This window comes from Neofelis nebulosa, chromosome 1, assembly GCF_028018385.1.
Source record: "Neofelis nebulosa isolate mNeoNeb1 chromosome 1, mNeoNeb1.pri, whole genome shotgun sequence".
NCBI classification, from domain to species: domain Eukaryota; kingdom Metazoa; phylum Chordata; class Mammalia; order Carnivora; family Felidae; genus Neofelis; species Neofelis nebulosa.
Genome location: NC_080782.1, coordinates 122,825,630 through 122,850,057, shown reverse-complemented (window position 1 = coordinate 122,850,057; position 24,428 = coordinate 122,825,630). Strand labels below are relative to the sequence as shown.

General features: G+C 39.4%; 1 protein-coding gene across 3 annotated transcripts in view; it reads right to left on the bottom strand.

Moving 5' to 3' along the window:
- The window catches only part of DIAPH1 (diaphanous related formin 1), a 103,549-nt gene that overhangs the window by 36,010 nt on the left and 43,111 nt on the right, over window positions 1-24,428 (bottom strand). For all 3 annotated transcript variants that reach the window (XM_058733663.1, XM_058733643.1, XM_058733652.1), the window contains one exon: window positions 23,819-23,933. In XM_058733663.1, the coding sequence (XP_058589646.1) occupies window positions 23,819-23,933 (115 nt within the window). The remainder of the gene's footprint in view (window positions 1-23,818; window positions 23,934-24,428) is intronic.

The window sequence follows — 24,428 nt, the reverse complement described above, 5'->3', positions numbered from 1 at the left end:
CACCTTTTTTACATATGCACACATAGCACATTTATGAAAATCACCACATGCTGGGTAAAAGCAAGCATCAACAAATTTTAAAGGGTAGAAATCTTTCAAAGTATGTTCTCTGACCACAATAGTTTTAACTTGGAAATCAGTAAAAAAGAAAATTCCTAACTATTTGATATTGAATAAATATCCAAATAATTCTGAACTCAGGTAAGAAATCACATTAGAAATTAGAAAATATTTTGAACAGAATGAAATCAGCATATAAGAGAACAGACAGGGTAAATAGAAAGTACAAAATAAGATGGCAGATTTAAACCCAATATTTCCATAATTATATGAAGTATAAATGGACTATATGCTTCAGTTAAGACCAATATTGTCAACTGGAGTGAAAAAAGAAAAAAAAAAAAAAAAGAAACAGTCCAAGAGTATGCTGTTTTATAAAAACAAAAATCAGAAACGCAGTATAATGATAAAAGTTTCTCAGGGAAATATAAGAATTTTGAATTTCTATGTACCCAAATAACATAACACATTTATATACTAAAATACATAAAGCACAAAAAAATATATAATCTGATTCTAATCATGAGGACACATTAGACAAACCCAAACTGAGGGAAATTTTACACATTCACTGGTATGTACTCTTAAAAAATGTCAAGGTTGACACAAACAAATGGAAATATATACAATGCTCATGGATGGGATGAATTAATATTGTTAAAATATCTACACTACCAAAAGCAATCTACAGATTCAATGCAATCTCTATTAAAATACAAGTAGACAAGTAGAACAAATAATCCTTAAATTTGTATGAAACCACAAAAGACCCTCAAGAGCCAAAGCAATTTTCAGTAAGAATGAAGCTGGAGGTATCATAATCCCAGATTTCAAGATATAATAAAAACAGTATAGTAGTGGCACAAAATTAGACACATTGATCAAGGAACACAACAGAGAGACTGGAAATAAACACACATTCAGAGGGTCAATGAATCTATGACAAAGGAGGCAAGAATATACAATGGGGAAAAGACAGTTCATCAATAAGTGATGTGAGAAAGCTGGAAAGCCACATGCAAAATAATGAAAGTGCACCAATTTCTGAACACCATACACAAAAACAAACTCAAAATGGATTAAAAATCTAACTGTGAGACCTGAAACCATAAAACTTCTAGAGGAAAACAGGCAGTAATCTCTTTGACATCATCCTTAATAACTTTTTTCTAGGTAGGTCTCCTGAGACAAGTGAAACAAAAGCAAAAATAAACTAACAGGACTATGCCACACTTAAAAGCTTTTGCATAGCAAAAAGGCAACCTACTGAATGTGACAAGATATTTGAAAGTGAGATTATCTCAGAAGGGTTAATACCCAATATATATAAAGATTTTATACAACTCAACACCAAAAAACCCCAAATAATATATAACTGGGCAGAAGACCTGAATAGGTATTTTTCCAAAGAAGACATACAGATGACTAACAATACATGAATAGATGCTCAATATTGCTAAATCATGAGGAAAATGCAAATTAAAACCACAATGAGGTGTCACCTTATATCTGTCAGAAGGACTAAAATCAAAGAGACAAGAAATAACAAGTGTTGGCAAAGATGTAGAGAAAAAGGAACCCTCATACATGGCTGATGAGAATGTAAATTGGTGTAGCCACTGTGGAAAATAGTATGGAGGTACCTCAAAAAAATTAAACATGGAAATAACATATGATCCAGTATTTTCACTACTGTATCTACCCAAAGAAAATAGAAACACTATTTCAAAAAGATATACACACCCCTATGTTTATTGTAGCATTATTTACAATAGCCAAGATATGGAAGCAACCCAGTGTCCATCCACAGATGAATGGGTAAAAAAGATGTGGCATATATACACAATGGAATACTACTCAACCATAAAAAAAGAATGAGATCTTATTTATGACAACATGGATGGACCTAGAGAGTATTATGCTAAGTAAAGTAAGTCAGACAGAGAAAGACAAGTACCACATGATTTCACTTATACAAAGAATCTAAAAGACAAATGAACAGGGGCACGTGAGTGGCTTAGTTGGTTAGGTGTCCAAGTCTTGATTTTAGCTCAGGTCATGATCTCAGGGTAGTGACATCAAGCCCCCTGTCAGGCTCTGCACTGAGTACAAGCCTGCTGAAGATTCTCTCCCTCTCTCTCTCTCTGTCTCTCTCTGCCCCTCCCCCACTCACATGTGCTCCGAATTTTAAAGAAACAAAAATTCTAAGGATTGGAAACAAGTAACACTCTCATTTGAAAATGATAATTGTTAATATAAAAAATCCAAAAGAATCTATACATTTTGAGGAAGCAAAAAAATGAATTAAAAATATCACTAAACCAGACTTCAACCTGTATTACAAAGCTGTAATCATCAAGACAGTATGGTACTAGCACAAAGACAGACACTCAGATCAATGGAACAGAACAGAGAACCCAGAAATGTTTGTGGAAACATATGGCCAACTAATCTTTGATAAAGCAGGAAAGAATATCTAATGGAATAAAGACAGTGTTTTCAGCAAATTGTGCTGGGAAAACTGGACAGCAACATGCAGAAAAGTGAACCTTGGCCACTTTCTTACACCATACACAAAAATAAACTCAAAATGGATGAAAGACCTAACTGTAAGACAGAAAACCATCAAAATCCTTGAGGATAAAGCAGGCAAAAACCTTTTTGACCTTGGCTGCAGCAACTTTTTACACAACACGTCTCCATAGGCAAGGGAAACAAAAGCAAAAATGAACTATTGGGACCTCATCAAAATAAAAAGCTTCTGTACAGAGAAGGAAAGAAACGATCAGCAAAACTAAAAGACAACCGATGGAATGGGAGAAGATATTTGCAAACGACATTATCACATAAAGGCTTACTATCCAAAATCTATAAAGAACTTACCAAACCCAACACACAAGAAATAATCCAGTGCAGAAATGGGCAAAAGACATGAATAGACGCTTCTCCAAAGAAGACATCCAGATGGCCAACTGACACATGAAAAAATGCTGAACATCACTCACCATCAGAAAATACAAATCAAAACCACAAATGAGATACCACCTCACACTTGTCAGAATGGCTAACATTAATAACTCAGGCAACAACACATGTTGGCAAGGATGCGGACAAAGAGGATCTCTTTTGCACTGCTAGTGGGAATGCAAACTGGTGCAGCCACTCTGGAAAACAGTATGGAGTTCCTCAAAAAGTTAAAAACAGAACTACCCTACAATCCAGCAATTGCACTATTAGGTATTTATCTAAGGGATACAGGTATGCTGTTTCGAAGGGACACAAGCACCCCAATGTTTATAGCAGCACTATCCACAATAGCCGAAGTATGGAAAGAGCCCAAATGTCCATTGATGGATGCATGGATAAAGAAGATGTGGTATATATATATTAAATATATGTATGTGTGTGTGTGTGTGTGTATGTATGTATGTATATATATACATACATACATACACACACACACACACACATACACACAATGGAATATTACTTGGCAATCAAAAAGAATGAAATCTTGCCATTTGCAACAACATGGATGGAACTAGAGGGTATTATGCTAGGTGAAATTAGTCAGAGAAAGACAAATATCATATGACTTCACTCATATAAGGACTTTAAGATACTAAACAGATGACGGGGTGCCTGGGTGGCTTGGTAGGTTAAGCGTCCAACTTCGGCTCAGGTCATGATCTCACGGTCCGTGAGTTTGAGCCCCGCATCGGGCTCTGGGCTAACAGCTCAGAGCCTGGAGCCTGCTTCAGATTCTGTGTCTCCCTCTCTCTCTGCCCCTCCCCTGTTCATGCTCTGTCTCTCTCTGTCTCAAAAATAAATAAACATTAAAAAAAATTAAAAAAAAAAAAGATACTAAACAGATGAACCTAAGGGAAGGGAAGCAAAAATAATATAAAAACAGGGAGGGGGATGAAACATAAAAGACTCTTAAATATGGAGAACAAACAGGGTAATGGAGGGGTTGTGGGAGAGGGGATGGGCTAAATGGGTAAGGGGCATTAAGGCATCTACTCCTGAAATCACTAGCACTATATGCTAACTTTGATGTAAATTAAAGAAACAAATTAAATTAAATGGTAATAAAAAAAATCATTAAAAAATGAAGTACCTAAAAAAATTTAATAAAAACCATACAAGAGCTCTATGGATAAAGTATATAATGTTAATGAAAAACATTAAAAATACGTAAGTGAATAAAAATTTACAGATTCATATATTAAAAGACTTGATACTGTTGTGGTGCCTGGGTGGCTTAGTCTGTTAAGCATCCGACTCTTGTTCTTGGCTCAGGTCATGATCTCATGGCCCATGAGATCAAGTCCTGCATTGGGCTCTGCGCTGACAGTGTTGAGTCTGCTTGAGATTCTCTCTCCCTCTCCCTGCCTCTCCCCTGCCTGTGTGCATACACGCTATCTCCCTCTCTCAAAATAAATAAAAATTTTTAAAAAAAGAATTGATAACGTTAAGATGTCAATTCATCCCATATTCACTTATAGACTCAGCAGAATAAAAAATCTTTAAGTTGTTAAGCTGTTTCTAAAATTTATATGTAAATACAAGGGGCCAAACGTAGGACATTTTTGGCAAAGCAGCCAAAGATAGGTTGTATAGACATATACTATAAAGCTGTAATAACCAAGATCATGTGGTATTGGCATCAGGATAGACAAAATACTGAACAGTATAGTCCAAAATACAGACCCATACATAGAACAGCACTTGATACAACAGACTGGGCATTTGAGATGACTGGGAAAAGGACACACTTCCCAATAGATGAGACTTGGAATTAAGTGTCCACGTGAAAAAAAAAAAAAAGTTTGCATCCATAGGCAAATCAATTACATATTAAAAAGCTCAATGTCAAACAAAGGCAAAACTAGAATGACTAAAGGATTTCTTACACAAGACACAATATGCATTAGCCATAAGGAAAAAGACTAATACATCTAAGCACTTTACATGAACTATTCATCAAGACACCAAAGCAAAAAGACAGGCTGCAGAGTCAGAGAAGATGCTTGTGATACACCTAAGTGACAAAGGAGTAATATCTAGAATAGATGACCTTTTGTTTGAAATATGATCATTTGCAACATTCATGAACTAACAAATCTATGTACTGAGAACTGACGGCTGTTGATATCATAGAAGGGATGACCAGACATTATATGCTGTCCGAAGAGGAACCTAACATCTATTATAAAGAGGTCTTGGCAAAAGACAAATGGAGCCTGATTCTGATTAAACTTCTAGATCCATTTACCAAATTACAGCAAATATAGGGGACAGAAACATACAAACTACACTATGGGAATAAAATCACAAAATCCATTATTATGGGAAACTCCGCAGGACAAGTAATATAGTTCTCACAACAAATGAATTGCAAGAAAAATTTTAAAAAAGGAGAAATTAAGAGAGGCAAAGACATTTAAAAACACAGGTAGGGGGTGCCTGGGTGGCTTGGTCTGTTGGGCGTCTGACTTCAGCTCAGGTCATGATCTCATAGCTCGTGGGTTGGAGCCCTGCATCAGGCTCTGTGCTGACAGTTCAGAGCCCGGAGCCTGCTTCAGGTTTTGTGTCACTCTGTCTCTATGCTCCTCCCCTGTGCGCACGCGTGCACGCGCACTCTCTCAAAAACAAATAAACACAGAAAAAAAATTTTAAAACACAGGCAAAACAGGGGCGCCTGGGTGGCTCAGTTGGATAAGCGTCCAACTTTGGCTCAGGTCATGATCTCATGGTTCATGGGTTTGAGCCTCGCTTCAGGCTCTGTGCTGAGAGCTCAGGGCCTGGAGCCCGCTTCAGATTCTGTGTCTCCCTCTCTCTCTCTGACCCTCCCCACTGGCAGTCTGTGTCTGTTTCAAAAGCATTAAGAAAACAAAGTTAAAAAAAAAAAAAAAAAAACTAAACTACAGTATTCAGAAATATAAACTCAGGTGATAAAGAAAATGATTATCACACCAGACAGGATAATGGTTTCTCTTAGCAGGGAAGGGGAACACGGAGGTTCCTAGGGGTCCCCTGGAAAGTCTGTATCTCCATACATATGGCGTTTACAAGGGTATTCACCTTATAATAATTCCCTAAACTGTACATCTGCTTGATGTAGCCTTCCGTATTTGTATCAATACCCTCACTTTCCTAGCAGAAAGGCAAAAAATGAAATCTTTCATTTCTGAATTAAGGAAAAGAGGCAAAAGTCAGTATTTAAAGTATTACTATACAACACAAAATGATTGTCAATGAGACTGATCAAAACCTTTAAAGACATGAGGTTTTACTATTTCACGTAAGAAATGAAGGCATGGTCTAGTTATGGTGGGGCTGGAGATAGAAATGGATGGATTTGAAAATTATCTAATAAAAAGAAGCAAACAAGTTTGGCCTAAAGGAATTTGGACTCTGGTTAGTAGATGTGCACTGCAAAGTGGTATGAGTTAGCAGTTCTGAAGGTACTTAATGTGTATTGTAGGAGTGAGCAAACCAGAAAATATACTGTGGATAAGGAGCCAGGTAAGAGAAATCTGTGAAGTCAGAATAACGCTTACTCTGGGCCAGGGTGGGAGGACTAGGGATCAGCTATAACCAGAAGGAGGTAAAAGGAATTTCCAGGTCTTAGTAATAATCTGTTTTTTGATCCAGGTGTTCACTACATGGATATAAATTGCATTTTTAACTGTGAAAATCCACTAACCTGTACACCTATGCTTTGTACACTTCAAAGAAAATGAAGAAATAAGAAAACTGATACACACACACCCCTCTGATTACAACAACATAAATGCTACATATACAGTATAGACCAAGACTACAAGCCAACACGGACAAAACTAAAATAGTCTGATGAGTTAATATAGTTACATCATCTAACGTGTAAATTTTTAAAGTGTCACCCACCCAGGAACTGTGAGAAAGGTAAGATGGGAATGAGTCTGGATGCCACCTATAACATTTCCATATCCTTAGAGAGCTGGCCCTGGTTCAGCTTTGACACTGGGTAGGAAGGTTGGGGGAGATCCACTGACAACCAGCAGTAAAGATAAAGATTCAAGGGGCACCTGGCTGGCTCAGTCAGTAGAGCATGTGACTCCTGATATTAAGGTCAGGAGTTTGAGTCTCATGTTGGGCACAGAGATTACTTAAATAAAAAAATAAATGGGTGCCTGGGTGGCTCAGTTGGTTGAGTGTCTGACTTCGGCTTGGGTCATGATCTCACAGTTTATGGGTTCGAGCCCCACGTCGGGCTCTGTGCTGATAGCTCGGAGCCTGGAGCCTGCTTTGGATTCTGTGTCTCCCCCTCTCTCTGCTCCTCCCCTGCTCATACACACACACACTCTCTCTCTCTCTCTCAAAAATAAAATAAAAACATAAATTAAAAAAAAATTTTTAAAAAGGTAAAAAAATCAAAATGTAGCAATTATCGGGTAACTCCCATTAGTAGCCTTCCCAGCCCTGCTATAGGAATGGTGTATTCAATTGGTATACAAATACTACAGCACTCAACATATAACCTTACAATGCTTGGGTTCCACCTCCCATTTTTGCTCAAGCAAGGATGGAAAGCCCAGAACAAAGTTCTCATACCGTGTTTCACACTAAAAATGACATCAAGAGCCGAGTAACTTCAGTTTGTAGAATTGTATGAAATTCACATGGGACAAAACCATAAGTGAGTATATACAGCTCCTCAGCACAGAGGGAAGGAGGAGAATCTTATCTGAAAATGACTGTGCCTCTCCAATGACAAGAGCAGAAAAGAGACCCTTTTCACTCAGCCAACTCTTAGGTAGAAAAGCATGTCGGTGCCAGTGTCCATGACTCTAGCTGCTGCAACCCTGACCTCTTTAGCAGATCTAAGCACTTTTGCTAATGGCAACCACAGCTTCCGAACTAGGCACACAGCCAACCTCGTCTCAAAGGACCAGACTTGACAAGTGTCCTGCCAGCCTTGCCAAGAAGTCAGACCCGGCAACTTCCCTTCTATGCCCTATGCTCTCCCCCAGAGCAAGAGAACAGACTGCCTGCAGCAGCTGCTGTCTGTCAGTCACTGACCTATTTCGGAAGGGAGAGAAAGAGCATCAAGCAAAAGCTTTCACTTCATCATCTACATCTAAATCAGACTCAAAAGATAACCTTCAAAAAGGTCATGGGCCAGAGTGGGGAGGTTATAGTGCTGAAGCCATGAAAGAATTTTCACATATGCCCATCCCCAACACAACACATAATTTTTCTTTCTGTGAGACAGTCTAGGAAGTACTGCTAACTCATTAGGTCTGGTCAGGAAGAAAGGCTACCACTGAAGAAAAAGGAAAAGTGGTTGGGAGATAAAGCGGAGCCTGCGAAATCACCCTAGGGATACAGCTATCACACAGCAGATTAATCCAGTGTCCCAAAGCTCAAAAGTGCTCCTTTAATTCCTAGGAAAGAGCAGGGTCCACTCTGTTGACAGCAGTCTGCAAACTTCTCTAAAGACTTTGGGTAACAGGCTATCATGTCGGAGAAAAAGAAGCCACCTCAATAAGAGATTCCAGCCCTTTCTATGATGTTGTAGAGCACTTCCCCTTCATTTCCTCTCCTGTCACGTCTTGGGGAAATTGTCAAGATGGGAAGCTGTGCTCTATGAAAAGAAGTCTGGCTCTGTATTTTCCCAGTCCCAACCTGAGGCTTCCTCCCTCTTTCCTAAGAAATTAAACCTACAAACAAATTGCAAAACAAAACAAATAAGAGAGAAACTACATAGGCTGGAGGGGGAACCTATAGAGATATCAACCAATTGTATTCAGGGACTGTATCTGGCTGTGATTCAGATTAACAAACTAAAAAAAAAAATAAATAAATAAAAATAAAAAAATCCAGAAGATAACTTTGAGAAACAGTAGATACCTGATGATATTAACTTTTTTAGATGTGATAATGGTTATATATTTCTCTTTTTAAAAAAAGTCCTCATTTTTTGATATAAATTCTGAACTACTTACTTAAAGCTTAAATGACAGAACTAATTAGGATATGGTTTAAATTACTGGTATGGCAAGGGAAAGGCTGACGCAGGTAGCTGAAACAAGATGAGCTAGGAGTTTTTAAATTGGGTGATGGGGATACATAGGTATTCATACTCTTCTCTTCACATATGTATGTGTGTATGCATATATGTGTTACGTATACACGTGTGTGCTTTTTACCTTTTATAATATAAATGCTGTTTTTAAAAGTCAGATTTGCTTCCCTGGAGTCATTAGGGCATCTGATCTCAGAAAAGTGAGTGAAAAGGGTACCTTTTCTTAGCTGATCCTATAGTTGAGAAAATCAGCCTCAAGATGTCTGTAAGAAAAAACTACCTAAACTCAGGCTCAGATCCTTGAAGAGGGAGAGAGAATGCCACGCCTGCTATCTCAGCACCCTGTCACTGTTAGGTATCCAGTAGCCAGACACCACCGTGTTCTCTGTTCAGAGGGCGAGGGTATGCTCCATCTGTGGCTGGGGATGCAGGCAGCCTGCAGCAAGGTAAGTCCCTGGTGAGCAAGTGCTGAGTAAAGGGGTCAGTGGCTGCGTCTCAGCCTGTCTCACTCCTCCCCCAGCAGGGCTCCTCCCTTGCCCAATTCTTTTTTTCCTGCGTCACAAACACAAAATGGAGTTAGCTAGGAGCAAAAATAATCTGTCTAAAATGGCTGAATGCAGTAGGGAGTGCCAGGCAATAAAGCAAAGGGAAAGGGCACCCCCTGCTGTCCAAGAGAAGTACCCCATTTTTCTTTTTTCCCTATTATTGCATATGTTAAAAGAATTCATCCAAGCTAATTTTGTCATAAATCTTGATTCTGTTGAATTCGAAAACTGAAGCAGACTGAGGCATGAAGGAACATAATTTCCAGTCTGTGAAGACAGATAAGAGTCAAGGCACAAAGTCAGCGGCCGGAATCCTAGTGACTGCTGAGTTCTGAGCAGTAACAGTTTCTAAGGGCCCCCAGAGCGGAAGGGAGTTCCTACGTAGCACAGTATTCCCTAACTGCAGGAATGAGCTAATGGCGCCCAGAGTCTCACAGCTGTAGCCATCACTTCCCCAGGAATTCCTGTGGCAGGCTTCTCTCGGTAAAGACCACAAACAGGAAATGGAAGAGAAGGGAGTTGCCTGACATCCTAGAAGCTAAGTTCTTAAGAATTGCAGGTGTGAGTGAGTAAGTGAGGTAGGAAAAAGGACTCTGGGAAAATTCTGTTGAGAACACAGCTGGCTCTAAAGCCAGTTACATGTGCAGGGCTGAAAGATTCAGGCTGAGCTATAAAGCAACTCCACCTAACCTTTGGGCTCACTCACTGACTCAGGACCAGACTCTACTCGCTCTGCCCAAGATGAACCTGCGTCATTTGTCCCTATTCTACAGGGAACACCCTCCATTGATCTTAGGCTGCCTTTCCCTTAAGTAACCCAAGTACTTTATGACTAAAAGAGAACACAAGAGAAAGGTAGAAAATGTGGAACATGTTGAGAAATCTGTGGATCCAAGTCACCAATAGCATCCACTCACTTAAATGAGGTGGCACAAATATGTGAGCTAATCCAACGTCCATGAAGTGAGATAATGGCAGGACATACGTGTGAGCACAGAATCACAATAGGAAGTTAAAAAAAGTGGAATCCAGTACCACTATAGTTCTGTCTCTGATAAAATAGGGCCTTTGGAGAAGAGTCCTAGATCTCCCTAGCTTATCTAAAAGATCTGAACACTTAGTAAGATCTGTAGGTAGTACACACAACAACAAACTCCGTGAGGGCAACATAGCTAAGAATCACCAAGTCCACCCAGTGTACAATAAGCTGTGTCTATCAAGCTCTACCTAAGTTCTCTGATTCTGAGGAAAGGACAGAACAAGAGGGCCCTTCCATGTGCTAATGTAAGAAGGTGCCCATGTGGAGGATGTCTACTTCATATTCCCCATGGATGTAATATACATGAGTGGAAAATTCAGCACCTTGAAGCCCCTCGTAGGAATACACCATAGGAGGGAAAACCAGATTCCTATCACTGACCTCTCCTGGCAAAACAAATACCCATCTGCTAAATCCCACATAACCAAACCACAGTGGATATGCAAGCTTTAAGGCAAGATGGGACAAACTGATAAAATGCATAAACCTGAAGGAGAAGAACAAAGCAGGACTGAATTCCAAAGGTACAGAGCTGAAGTGTTAAGAGTTAGGAAGAAGGGAGCAAATCAAAGTCTGAAAGGGTGGCAAAAAAGCACTATCAGAAATCTGGGCACTTCTCAAAACATTTGATCTCTCAGACAAGAAGTCACTGAATTTCTCACAGATACTTTCCCAGCACACCCAGGAAGGTGACTCAACATGGGAGTGCTAAGGAAGAGAGATGAGCTTCGGGGCCTGGAAGGAGAGACAAGAGACAGTAAGGCTAGAGGACAGGAGAAAAGGCATCAATATACAGCACTAGGTATAAAGTTTTTGCCTTTCTTAAAAGAAATCAATCAGGCTATAAATAAGAGCCACACATTTTAACTGGCTGACATATTTTTAAATTCTCTTTTAGCTTCTATGTTCTCCTCATCTCATTTTTTTTCCCCTGGAGATTTGTTAAAGAAATCAGGACTGGTCACTGGTGAAAAGCAAAGAGCGCTCACCCAGTGCCACGACAGTCCCTGGAAGCAGGCATCTCTGAACACGCCTGCCTTCTTGGTACTCCCTTCCACTAAATCTTAGATTCTGAGCCTAACAGATCTGGGGTCAAATTCTGGCTTGCTATTTACTTGCTGTAAGATCTTAATAAACAAAGAACGTATTAATTCTGTACTTCCCATTTCTCAGTTATAAAATGAAGATAACACCTACTAGGCAGCACTGTTCCAAGAATTGGAAGTAACAGATAATGTGCTCCTATCATTCACAGCATCTGATATCAAATGGTATTCTTGAATCAGTTTAAGAGAGCAAAATACCTCCATTATTTTCTAGATTCTTGGAGCAGTTTTAATCTCTGCTGTACCTCTCCTAAATCCTGAGTAAACTGCACATTTCTAAGCTGTTTTCAGTAACAAAGGATCCTAGAAACACTCTACATTTTAGTCAGGGTCCTGGGAGGAGAAGTAATAGAGTAAGTGCCTAACAAAGAGAACACAAGGAGTAAATACCCAGCCCCCAGCCTGAGTCTGCAAAGGCAGCAGCTGGTTTTCGTCATACTGCTGTTTTTTTCCCTTCTTTGTTCCTAAGGTGGAAGCCAGGAAAGGGTGTGGAAAGCGAGGGGAGGGGGGTTGAAGGGGTGGGGATGAGGGCAGAACCGTCATCACTGTTACTGAAAGTCACCTGATACTCTCCTCCAATCCCTAGTCTCTGACATCACAATTTGGAACCGGAGCCAAAATAGCTCAACTGCGCACACCCCGTGGTTGAAAAGAAAAATGCAAGCAGAACAGGAAAAGGGGGTCATTCTTCAAAGGATTTAGCAGTTTTTCTTGCCAAGAAGAAATTTAAACACACACTCACCTTATCTTCCAAACTAACAGATAACAAAAGAAAGAATCACAGACTGTAAGAACAGAGTTGGAATTAATACAGGATCAGAAAGGAGGAAAAGTTCCATCCCATCTTGCAAACACGGGGTTTCCAATGCCCTGCTGTTGTATAAATGGAGTTCCCTCACTCAAAGTTGCTGGAACAAATAGCTTTTTAAATTAGAATCTGATTTTTCAAAGACAAGCAGGCTAGGATTACTATGGGGAGTGAAATAAGATGCTTTTACCTGCTTTGTAGAACTGGATATTAGCATTCTGCTTTGTAAACACTAATTTTTTAGGTAAAGTACTTCTAAAAACCCCCTTTTCAGCATCATGGCCACTGGCAAACTTTCTTCTTAACCCTTTTGTTCTTCCCATTTAAAAAGTCAGATGACCACATTATAGAGAAATTAGTGGGAAAAGAAATCTAGCACCCTAACAAATTCTGTCATAGTATTCTGGTATATTCTCTTCCAATCTTTTACTTCTGCATTTTTTTCTGTAAAACAAAATTGCAATAATGGTTGCACATAATGGTTTCCTGCTTTTCCTGCCTAACATCATATCATGAGTGTTCTTCCAAGTTGCTCTGAAAGCAGTGTGCCGGAATTCTTTTTTAATTTTTTTAAAATCTTTATTTTTGAGAGAGAGAGACAGAGTGTGAGCAGGGGAGGAAGAGAGAGACAGAGAGGGAGACACAGATTCCTAAGCAGGCTCCGGGCTCCGAGCTGTCAGCAGAGCCCGATGAGGGGCTTGAACCCACGAACCATGAGATCATGACCTGAGCCAAAGTCGGACGCTTAACCGACTGAGCCACCCAGGCGCCCCAATGATGTGCCGGAATTCTTAAACAAAACAGTTACAGTGTAGTAAGTTCTAGAACTATTCTTTCCAGAACAAAAACTAAGAAGGAAGAAAAAAATGAGGCAGGTCATCCCTTTCCTTTGAAGACCACATGCCTCCTATGAAGTAGCATCCCTATGCTAGTGATACAAAGCTCTGCTCCTGCTTGAGAATATAATGCTCCAGAAGTAGCTAGAGTCTGGAAGGGCCCACAGCAGAACTTTGCAAAACTCTCTTCTTCACACCACAACGACTGGAAGGCTTCAGTATGAGGTGTCCTACATTTATAAATTGGTGTGTTCAATTATTTATTACATAACAGAGTTTGCAGGGAGAACAAGAGGACACATCCACACACTCAAGATGCAGTCAGATTAACTAAATTGTCGCAGCTGTTTCAAAAAAAAGGGACAGATTACTTCATTACCATATTTTTATTCTCGTGTTCATTAGAAAAGCAATGCATGCTTGTTGGAAATTAGATTTCTTTTAATGACAAAGATATCTATGTACTGACATGAAAAATCTCCACGATACAGGAAGTACAGAACAATAAAGATAGTATGTTACCTTTTGGTAAGGGGATGGAGGATAAGAATCTATCAGTTTTTGCTTATAACTGCATTTTTAAACACAATGAAAGTATAATCAAGAAACTAATAAAAATGATGACCTCTAAGGGTAGGGAGGGGGAGGATGGAATGGATGAACACTAGGGTGGTTATGAGACTTCTTCATACCATGTTGACTTCTCAACTACCTAGATTACTTATGCAGAAAACCAGGTAACGGAGAAGCAGGAAAGCCCCAGAGGAAACATCCTGTGGTGGAGGTATCATTAGTACTCCCTGAAAACTCGTCTATAATTTCATGTTTACAGGGAGATTGGTCCCATATTAGCAAAAGAGTAAGTTCACATCTGACAATTCCCAAAGCATGTAAGGGATGCTGAGAACAGGGCTGTTCCCGTAAGGCAGCTGCTTTGGGCCCAGCAAGTAGCAGCCTAAAAGCACTGGATGACTCTCCTGATTATCCTAAAGCTCAGCTCTGCTCTTGACATTTCCTGGAGATCCCATTCTTCTTCCTAAACACATCCCTGATCTCTACCAACTCCAGGTCTCCATGGTGAAGGAATAACCAAACAAGAACAAGAGTTGTCTGCCTAAGTGTAGCCCCTTCATCACGATCTGGACTTCCTGGTCTTACACAACTCCATCTTTGTTGTACAACTGGAGGGATTTCCCATCATCTGCCTGCCACACATATCCTCCATCCTCATCATCAGTCTCTAAGTGGTTCCTAGCTCCACAGACTCCAGAGAACTTCTTCAAAATATCCTTCAAAGATACCTAACGAGACCTGGCCAGAAGATGGCAAGAAAAAATTTTGTAAAAACAAGTGCCCCTGAATTAGAGCCTCTAAAATGTCAGGAATTAATAGAAAATGTCATATTGCCTGCTAACTTATCTTGTATGATCTCCATAAAAAGAAGGATAATACCTACTCTGAAAGATACAAAATCGAAATCTGCAGATAATGCTGGATGGTACCCTGGGTTTAAAAGATATAGTTTCAGTCTATGCAAGTCAAGAATAGTAATACAGGCACACACTAAAGTTTGAATAGCTAGAAAGAGGCTCTAAAACTGGAATTATCTTGGGGGTAATTAGGAGTTAACAGTGATAGAAAAGGGTTGACAGTAAAAACTTTTCTGTACCAGCAAATTCTATCCAAGACAGACCAGGGGAATTCCCTGAGGGAAATTTATCCAGTATATTATCTCTGGGAAGTTAGGAGTATATTATCAGTGGGGAGTTCCATTATATCCTTGAAGGAGCTATTCAGCAGAGACAGAGACAGGATTGGGAATATTTTTATCATGGAGTTATAAATATGTATAGAATGAACTGTCAAGCTGGTAAAAAACAATTTTTTATTTAAGCCTTCTAAAAGGAAGGCTATGATTTCATGAAGTTATCAGACTAAAAAAAAAAAAAACACACACACAAAAAAAACAAAACATGCTCCAGCATCTATGCCCTCCAAAAACCACCAGTGTTGCTCCTATAAAGATACTAGCTGCAAGAGGATAAGATCCTTTTGTAAAAGGCAAGTTACAGCTTCCTGTCTTTTACGGATCAGTCCTCCAAATGTATTTCCTGACAGATAGAGGGCAGCATAACACACAGCTTGTATTTGAAAATCACAGAGGCTGTCTCTCTCTAACGTGACTGCATCACTCGCAGACGTAACAATGACACAACTAAAACAGAAGAGATCCATGTGCCATCTGGTGGCGAAAAGGAGAAAGAGCACTCTTCAGATATATCAAATTCCTCTAGTTTAGAAGGAATTGAAGTTTAATTATCTTTATCTGATGACACCCTCCTTTAAATCTCCACCAGTAAGTCTTCCGTGGAAAGTAAACCGGCAGTCTTCATGAAACCTTTCACAGTTTTACACTAGTTTAGTTCCATACCCCCAAACACTAATTGAAAGCAAGCAGCAATTTCTAATGCCTGATCTCAGTGCAGGGAAAATGAATGAAACTCAAAACTAAACAACAGAAGAATTTTTTAGCAAACAGTCAAAACAAAAGAGTTTGAGATGATAACACCAAAGACACCTTATGCAAGCAAAAAGAAAGGGAAAAAAACCAGAATAACAAAACCCAGAAGTTTCAAGTTGAGAGTATCTTTTGGTTAATCTGTCTCATTTTATAGATGAGGAAAGAGGTATGAAGGAATATCTCTGGTGCAATCTCCTTAGTAGTCTGATTAAAACAAGGTACCACATTCCCCTATCACACACTACAATAAGTAATTCCTGATTTTTGATGGTAGGATAAATTGGTACTATCCTATACTTAGCAATATGGACACAAACTTTAAGAATATACTGCAGAAATGCAAATATACAGAGATAAATATAAAATTATTCTTCTTGTAGCACTGCTTACAGTATAAAAAGCTGGTAACTTCTCAGTAAGAGATCAAGTGTATAAAGTTTAGATTTATTCATGTGACAAAGTACAATTATTCACTAGAAATAATGGGAATACATCTGTATGTAATGCTATCAAGAGATGCTGAGAAATGTTCAGCAAAATGCACAACGGTATCTACCACATGGAATCCCACAGATTAGATTAAAAATATGTGTATACCCTCACATTTCTGTAATTTTACTTTAAAAAAATTTTTTTTTAATATTTTTATTTATTTTTGAAGGAGAGTGAGACACACAGAGCATGAGCAGGGGAGGAGCAGAAAGAGAGGGAGACAGAGAATTCGAAGCAGGCTCCAGGCTCTAAGCTGTCAGCACAGAGCCTGATGCAGGGCTCGAACTCACAAACTGTGAGATCAGGAGCTGAGCCGAAGTTGGACGCTCAACTGACTGAGCCACCCAGGTGCCTCTGTAATTTTATCTTTTAATGCCCCTGTCCCTTAAAGTTCCAGTTAAGATTAAGATTCTATTGGAAAATTTCCCACATTTTCCCACCTGAAAAGGATTTCACCCTTTCATTTATTAGAATAACACATACAGCTGAAAGGTATGTTAACCATGGTCACTCCAGGCAGGGAGAAGACTTTTTTTTTTTAAAATATTTTTAGTGTATTCTATGTATTTGCTGAAATGAAGATATCATAATAGTACAGGAAGTGGCTTCAGACAGGACCATGGTAAGAGAGAGGAAGACACAGAGAGTGGGTATAATAATGGCAGAAGTCTACAGAAGCATGTCTTCTGATGGCTTCAGTATTCTCAGTGAAGTAGGAGGACTGAGAATGAGGGGGATATTGGGTCTTTGAGAAGAGAAAAAGTGTGAAATTATCATTTAGAAGAATAGGAAGTTGAAGGTACTCGAAATGTTTAATATCCAATTGCTTGGCAGGATCAAGGGCTAAGCAACACTGCAAACTGAGCGGAGGAGACCCAGAAGAAAGAACAGCCAGTGAGGTAGGAGAAAAAGTAAGAGCATCTGCTGTCCTGAAAACTTGAAAAGTCTATCATGGAGGACCAAATGTTTGTTTTTCTCCAGCCATTTTCATCAGCACAGCTACCTGTACAGGGCAAGGAGAGACTGTGGTTTTTGCCAATCAACTATGATGAAATCAGAGAGAGGTAACAGAAGGGGAAAACATCCAAGAGAGTGATTATGATGATGAACCATGGAATTTTAGGTGAGGAGGAGAGTGAAGTCATCGAGGAACAGAAAGACAGTGAAAGGTGGTAGGACAAATGGACTGGAAGTCCCAGGGCGTGGCGGTCAGGATACTAGAGAGAGAAGTAAAACATAGAACGTGGGTGGCATGAAATTAAGACTGTGGAGGGACTGCAGTTTTGGTGATGACCGTAGGAGGGAATGGATGAGGTAGAGGACAAGATCACTGCAAAAGAAGAACTCAAGGAAGGGGGAAGCCAAAATACTGGCAGGATCATGACCCTTTCATACAGAAATTGCAAAGAATTAAGGTGGAAGTGGTACTGGTGTACTGCAAAGAGTAATCAATTGATAACCTGGCTGAGAGAGGAGTAACTTGGGATGTTAATAGATCATTGGCACTAAGAAAGGAACTGGGTGATGTAATTTGATGTCATGAGATTCAAAATTATGGGTTTTTAGCCAAGAGAAAGGTGGTATGATCTTAAAGTGGCAAAAACAACAAAGAGGACATCTATACCATCTCTGGGTCCAGGTCCATTAAGATGAGATTTATGTGAAAAAAAAAAAAAAAAAACCATCACAGGAGAAACACAAGAAGGAAAGCAGTGTTGAGGGAAAGCCAGGTTTCTATTAGACCAACAAGGTTAAGTTGATGTTATCGGAGACTTTGCTTGTATTGGACCAAGAATTCCAGAGGGCACAGTGAATGGGTTTCAGGTGTTCAGGTAGGATCAGAGGAGGAGACTGAATAGGAGATACGTAGACCCTTAAGGGGATTCGAGTATGGGATGTGAGGACGACCTATAGTAATACACACCAAGATAAACAGCATAATATTAGATCCAGTGAATTCAAGGCAAATGGTGATGGAAAGATTGAGAGGAGAGAGGAGTATGTGAAAGGGATAGTTTAGGTTCTTTTTTTATACCCCTGATGATGGGCAGAGGAAAACCCAAATGTTCAGGGCTCCTCATTACCCCAGGTGATAGGAGATTCAGGTTTTTTAGATGATGAGGAAGTGCCCTCTGATATTATGGAACTTCCCAAGTACTTTGCACTAACTCATAGACTGATCCTACTTAAAACCCAAGAAAATTAGTAATTAAAAGACAATAATCCCAACAAATATTCACTTGAATAGCACTTGGAGTCTTAATCCTATACACTTGAGAGCAGTAACGAACTGATGGAACAGACATCTTTCTGCCAAGACATTCAATGAATAGGGTGGAGCATGCTGAGCTCTTACAAAATCTTGTTTCTAGGGGTTAAAGTTGCAGAAACTGTAAAGATTCACTTGGACGTTTCCTGATAAAAATCCAACTGAAAGAGTGCCCCCTAGTGGACAGAAGAGGATCACAGGGAAAAGGAAAGACCCTTTGACCTCTGGGGAAAGAAGGTATTGCTTCCCCACCACTGGCTACCCTTGAAGCCTGAACCAAACAAGTTCTGGGAGAGCAAGAGAGGATTGTTGCCAACAGTTCTGACCTGTGGGACAACAGCACAAACACTGGGATCTTGATGCACACAGTCAAATCCTAATGAAAATACTGTTACTGTGTATGAAATTTGCAGCTCTTGGTCAAGATCTTACTTTTAGGCAGAGTTCTTTCTAAATTACTGCTGATAACCACTTGGAGAGCTGTTCTGATGATGCCCAAAGTTGCCACAGGCCCCTCATACTTTTTAACAGGGAGAGGGTTTAACCTACATATTGTCTGTCCAATGCACACCACTAATGGAGGTTAGCTTGTGGATCTTAAAAGCCCAGAACATTTTTGGATGGAAGGAATAAACCTAAAATGGAAAATGTCACTGTTACCTAGCACATCAGTTATCACTTCTTACACCATTCCAAGGACAGTATTTTTCATGGGATCAAGTCATTAACAAAAGAGAGTAAAAGTTACAAGGAAAGCTGAATGAAAAACTACTTATCTCATACATACAAATAATGACCTGAGGTCACCACGGTGATGAAAATGCTCCTTAGGAAAAGATGAAAAAAATTAAAATTTAACTAATGAACGTGTTCCCAAGGAATTCAAAAGGCAGAGTCAAGAAAGAGACCATGATAAAAGACTCCTTGCTGATCACCATAAGAAGAGTGAGAAAGTAAAAAGGGCTAGAAGTTTTTATAGCACTGCCTATCAAATCTGAATTCATAATATTCCCTGGCAAGGAATAAATCAACTGAGGAAATTTGTGATTTATAGAAAGTCAAGAGTTCAGAAACAAGAGACTAATCTTTAAGAGAGAAAAATGATCAAGAGAACTTGTAGTATACATTTGAGGACGGGCTCCTCTCTCTGGGCTCTTACTTAAAAACGCCCACATCTTCCTGAACTGTAATGAAGAAGTGGCTGGAGACCTCTGACTAAGGAGGGAGATGTAAAGAGTGAGGTAGGCATTTTCTTTAAGGTTTGTTCCTGGAGTAGGTATACAAGAGGCTTTAGGGATAAATAAAATAAAAGGGGGATACAGCTATGTCTAACAAGTAACGGAGACTTGTGTTTAGCAAATGAGAAAGGAAATAATGCAATATTATGAACACCTACTGTCCAAATAACTTCCTCATCAAGCCTGGCAACTACTAGGCTGAAATCATCTAAGCAGAACTTTTATTGTAATAGAGAAGCAGGTCTTAGTTCTCCAACTGGATTCATTGCTACAAGTGAATATACTAGAATCAAAACATGTCTCTTCTTCTTCAACCCTAAATATCCAGTATTTCACTTACTTTCCCTAATCTGTTATTTCTTTTTTGTACTAAGAGTCACTGCCAATTCAAGGACTGAAGTGAAGTGCCTGAATGAATGAAGTAGTTGCAAAACTACTTCTTTCATCTTTTGTCTGGAGCTAAGCTTCTGGAAACATTTAGGGGAGGGATATACACTTCTGGAACGCAGAGGGCCAGAGCAAGGACTTTGGAATCAGACACTCAAGAGTGCGAATCCTGGCTTTGGCACTTACTATATAGACTTGTAAAAGTTATTCAAGTTAGGTCTCTAATTCTTTATCTGAAAGACAGAATATTTACAGAGTGCTAATGAGTATTTATCTATTGTTTAATTACATCATCAATATTAAGACTATGAAACTGAAACTGGTTACCTACCTGACAAAAAGGATTAAGGATGAAGATATTCTGAAATTTTACATGGACATGTTTAAAACATCAGAAACAAAAGAAACCTTGCTTTTATAATCAGGAGACCTGGGCCCTTAGAGCCCTACCTCTGAAGCTGTTAAAGCCTGAATTTCCTTACCTGACATAAACTTTAAGATCCTCAAAGTATTTTTTTACTCAAGTGTTTTTTTTTCAGGTATGTTGTGATCAAGGGGCTACTTCGGAACAATATGCATGGAGTTTGCCAACCTGAAGCACTAAGAGAAGGAAGTTCAAAACTGCATCAGGAAAGCCAAGGGCAAATTAGCCCTGATCACAGTGGGAGTTATACATGGGATGGGGTCCCTATGCAGTACTTCTGCCTGCTACCTGAGACCCCCTGCAGCAATGGCATTAAATCAACTATTCTGTTCCCAAGAGACATGTTAAATAAGTCCCAATATTCAAATACCTCTTGTATCACCAGAGATTTACAGACTAACTCAAAGGGGAAAAAAGCAGGCAAACAGAGAAGAAAAAATAAATATCGGACATTAAAGTCAGTAAAACATTAAAAATCCAAAGAAAAAATTATTTTTAAAATGGGGAGGCATTTCTTTTTTGGGGGGAAATTAATGAAAACATAGATGTACCATGGGCAACAAGCAGCAGGAATGTCCTGGTGCATCTGAGTGCTATAAGTAACTTAGAGTTGGGTAAACAGTAAGTACTTAGGATTATATTTGACGGAGAAAATAAAACCTCCCCCAGGAATTTCTTTAAATCATTAAGATTTAGAATGTCTGGAAAACTCATGATTTTGTAGTTTTCAGAACACACCCTCAAGTGTTTCCTAATGAAAAGACAGGGACATTAAGACAGTGTGCCAATTTAATAGCTGCAAATGGTTAACTGAAACTAAAGATATTTAAAGACTAGCTAGATGGGTGCCTGTCAATCAGTTAGGTGTCTGACTCTTGATTTCGGCTCACGTCATGATGTCAAGGTCGTGAGATTGAGTCCCGTGTCCGGCTCTGTGCTGGGCATGGAGCCTGAGTAAGATTCTCTCTCTCTCTGCCTCTCCCCTGCTTGTGCACTCAGCAATCTACTAGTGAGGATTATTACTACACAAAAATCAATAGTCCATTAAACCAAACTAAAGAAAATTTAAAAAAGAACCAAGGCTGGTAGAAAGTTAGAAACTTAAATGAAAAGAATGTCATTTCTAGGGCAGAACCTGAGAACTGAAGGATCATTAAAAAGTTTGGTTACAGTGCTGAAAATGACAAAAGATAAAGTCTGGCTTGGGTATTTTTAACATACCATCTATCAATTCACAGGGGGAATAAAATGCCAAGGAAAACCATAAACTGCAGAAAATCCCACTCTCATCAACAGTAATATGAGTGTACAGAAGTAGGATGTGACCAAGGCAGGAGGAAAGGGGTCAAGCCAGTATGCATGCACAGTGGCACTCAGAGCACAGCTACAAGAAAGCAACTTAGGCCAGAGCCAACAAAGGGCTAGATTCTGTGACCTTACAAATTAGGAAATCATTTGATTTTGAGTTTCTCTGTCAACTAGTCTTTGGTGATATACTAGAGTAGGGTAAGTTGTCATTGTCATGGTATTTTTCACTAAGAGGGTGGAAGTAATCCACTGTGCTGGGCTTTAGTTCAGAAGATGACAGCTCTTCTGGAATACAAGGCCACTTTGCCCTGAGTGACAGGGCAACATGTCAAGTCTGAGCACAGCAATCTCACACTCTCAGATACATGCACATATCTAGGGACCACCAAAGACACCTAGCAATGTTAGGCTCCTTATAAGAAAGCGCAGCTTGGTCCCCTCATATCACTTAAGGAATAAAATAAAGGGGCAGGAGGAGGGCAGAGAGAAGATGGGGAAATGCTCAAAAGTTGCACTTAGTTTCCATCACTAGGGTCATAATATACCCCTAAGTAAATAAAAAAGCTTTAAGATGGAAATACAAAATTAGTGGGCTATAATTGTCATTAAATTCAAATACTGTATTCTTCAGGGGAAATAACTACAACTGCCCCATCATAAGGCAGCACAAAACCACAAAAATTAGGAAGTGAAGAAAGAAGAGGGCAAAAAGATCAGTTCTTCTAGAACAAAGGGGAAGATACAAAGGTGAAGAAGCAAGAATTTATACCAAAAAAAAAACATGGACCAGAAGACAAGATCCCTAGATCTGGTCATTTAACCTTGGGCAAGGTACCTACTCACTCCAAACATGCTACAGAATGGAGATAATACACATCCTGCTTATCTCTTAAGGCTTCTTTGCAGATCCAAGAAGTAACACATGTTAAAGCAGTTAGAAGACTACAAAACACAACAGAAATGTAAGGTAACAGTATTAGTACTTCAGGTGTGGCAGCTTGGACTTAAAATAACTTTCTACCCTGTCAGTTAACATCACAGGTACTGAGCCTTCTGGACTATTAATAAAAAAAAAGAAAAAAAAACTGCAGTAGAGATATCAATCCCCGATCTCTCAGTCTTCTAAAGAGAAATCGCTTTACATCTGCTTCATCTCGCTCTAATGTTCAAGATACTCAATTAAAAGGCTCTTCCGTATTCTTACCTTTTGAAGCTGGAGGGAAAATGGCCAGGAAAACACCAAATATTGAAAAGAAATGGAAGGGGAAAAAAAAAAAAAAAAGAATCACACATGGTTCTGTTACTATAGACAGTCACTCAATCACCTAAGCTATTCAAAACTCCACCCAACCCTTACTGAGTGTAGGTCTAGGATGGCACCTGAAACACAGTGCCAGAATCCGTTCAAGGGTGTTACTAACAGGGGCCTAGAATGAGCTTCTTGTCACCTTAATCTCATATCCCCAACAAGTTATACTGATATAAAATACCCATATACAAAACAAACTGGGGGGAAAAATACCAAAATGCAACAGTTTTCTTTCTCAACCTCAGCATCCCCAGAAAACAAAAATATCTTAATTCCTTCCTAACAGGAAAAACCACCTCTCTTCAACCCTCACCCAGGGACGGGAAAAGAATGGAAAACCCACTTAAAGGACACTCCAAGTCCTATCCTGGCCCTGGGCATGAAAGAGGAAGGTACTCACTCTTGGTCTGGGCAGAAAAGGTAAGAGTAAGTTTGGCGAAAAGTTCATTGTTCTCAAAACGGTCCTCCTTCACTTTTGTCCAGAAGCAGTCCTGGGACAGGTCCTCAACAACAAACTGTGGATAAAGGCAGAGTGTTGAGTTATTAAGCTGAGCTCTGTACTTTCCAACCTGGAAAATGGATTAAGATGCAGAAGACGTGGGTAGTGGTTCTCAGCAAAACAGACTAATCCAAGACACAGAGGAGCTGCACTCTTCATGGTAGGATCAGGAGACAGTGCTTCCAGTTTGTTTTTTGGTGATTATTCAAGAACTAGATTCAGTTATGCTACTTATCTTCCTCCTAACCTCAAGTCCTCTAGTTTTAGAAGTGAGGATTTCACATCTTCCCTTGCTCTACATTATATTTTTCCCAAAAATTTAGCTATTAACTATGACAAACGGAAAAAAACAATTTAACTATGACAAATTAGTTTACGAGTTTATTAGTTTATTTTGTATCACTAAGCTCTTTTAACTTGGTTTCTTTAAGCAGAAGGCTAATGCAGAAATCACAGGGGCCTCAAATGCACAGTGGAGGAAATACTGTGCCATGCAAACAGGTCCTCTGTA